This window comes from Myotis brandtii, unplaced genomic scaffold, assembly GCF_000412655.1.
Source record: "Myotis brandtii unplaced genomic scaffold, ASM41265v1 scaffold250, whole genome shotgun sequence".
NCBI classification, from domain to species: Eukaryota; Metazoa; Chordata; class Mammalia; order Chiroptera; family Vespertilionidae; genus Myotis; species Myotis brandtii.
The window spans coordinates 4,888,399-4,892,907 of NW_005359478.1; the positions used below are offsets into that span (position 1 = coordinate 4,888,399).

Genomic DNA, 4,509 nt, shown 5'->3' on the forward strand with positions numbered 1-4,509 from the left:
CTGCTCAGAAATAGCCCCATCATTTTGGCTCCTTAACATCTCAGAGACGATGAAAAAGAAGTTTGTTTTTGTGTTTGTTTTTTCTTTGTAGACTTCATTGCTCCACTCACTGAAGTGTTACAAGAGTAAGACGGAAGTGAGTATATTGTTGAACAGAACACGTAGCCCCAGAGAAGTCCCCCAGAGGGTAGGGCGCCGACCAAGCTAACCTCCGGCTCATGGCTTGCGGTAATGTTGAGCCTGTTCCCGATTCGGTTAGAAAGAGGAAATTGAAGTGTAGATACTGCCGGAAACCAGAGCTGTGCCTGGTGCTGGAGACTTTACTGGACCTTCTCCAGCCATGAAACACCCAGAGAGGCTGATGTCTAAATGAAGCACAGTTCTGGAACCTTATCTCCAAACCCGTGGGCCTGACAAGATTGCAAGCCAGGCTAGGGGCATGGAGAGAGAACAGCAAGCCAAATCTCATTTACCCTGGACCCAGGTCAGAACCATTCAGAACTTCAGAGGCACCCAGCTCTGAGATAGAGGGAAATCCTACAAAACCCTGGGGTCACCATGGACCAGGCCTCACCTTGTAGTTTCCCTGCGCCTGGAAAGGCTCTCTCATCAGGATATTCACCCGCAGCAAATTCTTACTTGCAAATCCTTTTCTCCAATCCTGACATTTTCTGCATTGTGATTATATAGCTCATTTGATCTTTTGACACCTTCTCATTTGATGTCATCTTGAAAAAAAATGTCACCTGTCATATTTCTATATCAACTCCCTCTCCCCCTATGGAGATTGCACAACATTTATGGAAATCTTTGGAAATAAGTGAATGTCCCAAAGTCAGGGTGGGAAACAAATACTCGAGTCATGAAGGTATTTGGCTCTGGTACTGTGCCCAGTTCTCTGAATGCGATTGCATGGATTCCTCCATAAGATTTTGGAGTGGACTCAAACGGCTCCTATCTAGCCACACTGCTGATCGCCAGAAAAAGTCCTGGGAACAGCTAACTGCCACATGGCATTCTCCCGTGTCCCCCACGTGTCTGCATGCTTTTTTGGTCTAATTTGAATTGGACTTTCGTGGGATAATTTTGCATGTTCTTATTTGGATTTGTTTTGTAACTCAAACATAGTTTGCTTCCTCTGCATCTGTGTGTGTGTTTTTTGTTATTTGTTTTGTTTTGTTTTGTTTTCACTAGGCGACCCCCTCCTGCCGTTCCAGGACGACCATCTTAACCCCCATCATCCATCTCCTTTCGTTTCCAACAGCATGTCCATCGTGGTGTTTAAAAGCCTTTCGTTTGCAGTATATGTCATATGTACATAAAAACTTTTATTTTTGATCCATGTCTATAATAAAAACAAAGTTTATTCTATATATTTTAAAAAATGAAATGTGTCCTGTTTCTTTTTTCTAAAGAAGACCCAAATGAAAAAAAAGAGTTTGTTTCAACTAAAACCAGGTAAGGTAAAAAAATACATAATTTGCTATTTTAAGGAGCTTAAATTGAAAAATGATTGATTTTAAATTCTTAAAGCATGGAGGTTTAAGGTGCTATTTGGTGTGAATAATAATCTATCTTCAATTGAAATGTCTGTCCAATAAAAGTATGAAAAGATGCAGTAAAAATTCTGGGTGTCTAGAAAAGAAAGCTGATTCATTGCAACCTGCCTCCAAGGATCCCATTAATAATTATTGCATAAAAACAGCTTGCTGTTGCCCGGCCGGCGTGGCTCAGTGGTTCAGTGTCAAACTATGAACCAGGAGGTCATAGTTCAATTCTTAGGGCATATGTCTGGGTTGCAGGCTCGATCCCCAGTGTGGGCCGTGCAGGAGGCAGCTGATCAATGATTTTCATCATTGATATTTCTTTCTCCCCCTCTCCCTTCCTCTTTGAAATCAATAAAAATATATTTTTTAAAAACGGCTTGCTATTTCTGTTATTTTTCTAAATATTCTTGTAGGAGATAAAATATGTAAGATCATGGAAGAAATTGTAGGTCCTAAACACATAAGCCTCTATTTTGGCAAATTTAGAGGAAAAATATTGTTCAGAATAAAAGTACAAGGCAAGGAAATGACACCTTGAGAAGAAAGATTTTTGATGACAGTCAAGTATTGGAATAATGGAATCTACATGAGTTCTGGAGGGAAATAACTTTTTCTAATACCTTAATCCTCAAATGGCAATTGCACCATTAAAATTTTAAGCTATTGTTTTAAAAAGCACCCAAAGATTTATCCAAATAAAATGTTTATTAAGGTAATATACTACATCCCACCAAACCTGTGATCTGAATCCTTCCTGAAGTTTAATTCAGAATTTTCTTTTTGAAGATGGACATGGTCTAAACATGAATGTAAAAGTCTCTCACATTGGATGAGATCACTTCAGCATATTAAGACAGGAACCTACTGGACTGGAAAGTAAGAAATGGTGTTTTTCATCAGGAATTGGCGTTCCATTTCCTTGGTGTCTACCCTAGGCGAGCTCTGGCAAAGAGTCCATGTGGAACTCCTGGGGAGGGACCCCCAATTCAAGACCCCTCACTAACAATGCTCTTTCTTTGGACCATAAAAATCTTAAGGACTTCACTTTCTACTCAAAATGAAAAAAACAATTTCTCAGGTTAAAATTTTCATATGACACCACACATCCGTTTTTTCCTATATCCCAGGTTCAGGGACTATGAGTTAGAAGCCCTGATAACTAAGAAGAATCAAGGACACCAAAGCAGGGGATCATCAACTGAAGCTCGAGTCCACGTGGAGGTGATGAGCTGACACAGAATAACACAGCCCCCAGCCTCTGGCCCCCTTCACCTGCAGCCCAGGTGGTTGATCCTATAATTTATATTCTTATCGGATGGGATTTCCATCTGAGAGCCTTCCTGTCACAACAGACAGTGTTTCAGGAGGATCTCACACCACCTCCCCAAACCGAAACAGTTCTCAACAGGAGGGTTTTCACCGATTCACCTTTTTTAGGTGTTTGATACATTTCCACTTTGTCTTCATCATGAACTTATTTTCATAGGCAGCGTGACACAGTTTAGAGGACTTTAAAACTTAGTTGACCTGGTGAGCAATGAGGAAAGAAAACTCAAGTCGTAGCAGAATTGAACCAATTCCTGGGCAACCATACCCATCTCAGCAAAGAAGTGTGGTCCCTTCCTCACCTTAGGAAAAAAGTGGAAGGGAGCAGCCTGGAATAAAATTAAAACATGGGAAGGTTTTTCCATATGTATTTTCTATTTGTAGTGTTTCTAAGTTTCATAATATGCCTCTACCCAGGTCCCCTGCCCTGACCTCCTCACTCAACATTTGAGAGTTTAAAAAAACACAGCATTCTTCTGTGTTGACCATAACTTGGATGATCAGAAGGAATGAACCACTGTACCTGTAATAAAATAACACTTCTTAAATACCCTCATCCCTTTATTTATGCATCAAACCTGCCTTGAATTCATAATAATATACTAGTTTTTGGGAGCCCCGGAGCAGTGACAGGAGTAAAGTCACTTGTTTTACAACATAAAACAAGCTGTTTGAGTTCTAGAACCAGGTTATCCACTTGACCCATTGCAAGCTAACATTCTAGAACATGCTGGCTTTGACCGCTGACAAAGAAAGGAACAATAGAACTAATTTCAGCCAATCAGAAACCAAACTTTGCATTTCTAATGGAATGGCATAACACAAGACTCTAAATCACTTAAGTGTTGGTTGAGAAAACGACACAGTGGTGTTGAAACTGAAGTAGTCCCTTAACTTTGCTTTGGCTTCTAATAAAAAGGCTTTAGGTTCCGAAGGTACCTGTGGCAGTCTTCCACTGGACCAGTGATGGTTGTTAGAGCTCCCCAGGCTCCAGCCAGAAAAACCCAAGACATCTAAGAGATGGATAGAAGAGAACTAAAGGTAAGGAAAAATCAAACTTCCAGTCCTTTCCTTACAGAGTTTCACTGGTAAGTAAATGTCTATGAACTTTGGGCACCACAGATACAACTGACGGGGATGTTTCAACAAGCATCCTACAAGTTGAAAGCCACGAGGAGATAAGGAAATAACGTCTGTTGTTCGTTTGCAGATACGGACACTTCCAGTGGCTTTGGGGTATGATGTACTTGTAGCCTTTTCATCCTAGACTTTGAAAAAAATGTTGTACTGGCCAACATCTGTTTTAGAACTGTTTTTTATTTTTTTTAAAAACCCAGCCACTCAGAAAATGGATACTGGAATCTTCAGTGCAGTTCCATGAGATTCTGAAGTCAATCTTTACAATTGTGAATCTGTTTTAAAAACATGGACCTCACCCACAGGAAGAGAAGGTTGCTGAAAAAGAAAAATGCTTCCGTAGCCCTTTAGAATATGACAGCCTCTATCTGACACACCAGCTACCTCCTCTACCCACATATACACCCATTTTTTGTTTTTTTATATTACAAGTTACTGTTGAATCGCAGTACTATCGACATATTAATATCGGATAAGATGGTGGTGGTTAAATGAGTCA

At 40.3% G+C, this 4,509-nt stretch overlaps 1 protein-coding gene across 2 annotated transcripts in view; it reads left to right on the forward strand.

Moving 5' to 3' along the window:
- The window catches only part of DNM3 (dynamin 3), a 373,409-nt gene extending 372,071 nt beyond the window's left edge, over positions 1-1,338 (forward strand). The window contains exons 22-23 of one of the 2 annotated variants that reach the window (XM_014540885.1): positions 92-136; positions 1,195-1,338. In XM_014540885.1, coding sequence (XP_014396371.1) covers positions 92-113 — 22 coding nt within the window. In that variant the 3' untranslated portion in view covers positions 114-136; positions 1,195-1,338. The remainder of the gene's footprint in view (positions 1-91; positions 137-1,194) is intronic. The other variant, XM_014540883.1, reaches the window with a different exon arrangement.
- Positions 1,339-4,509: the final 3,171 nt, after the last annotated feature.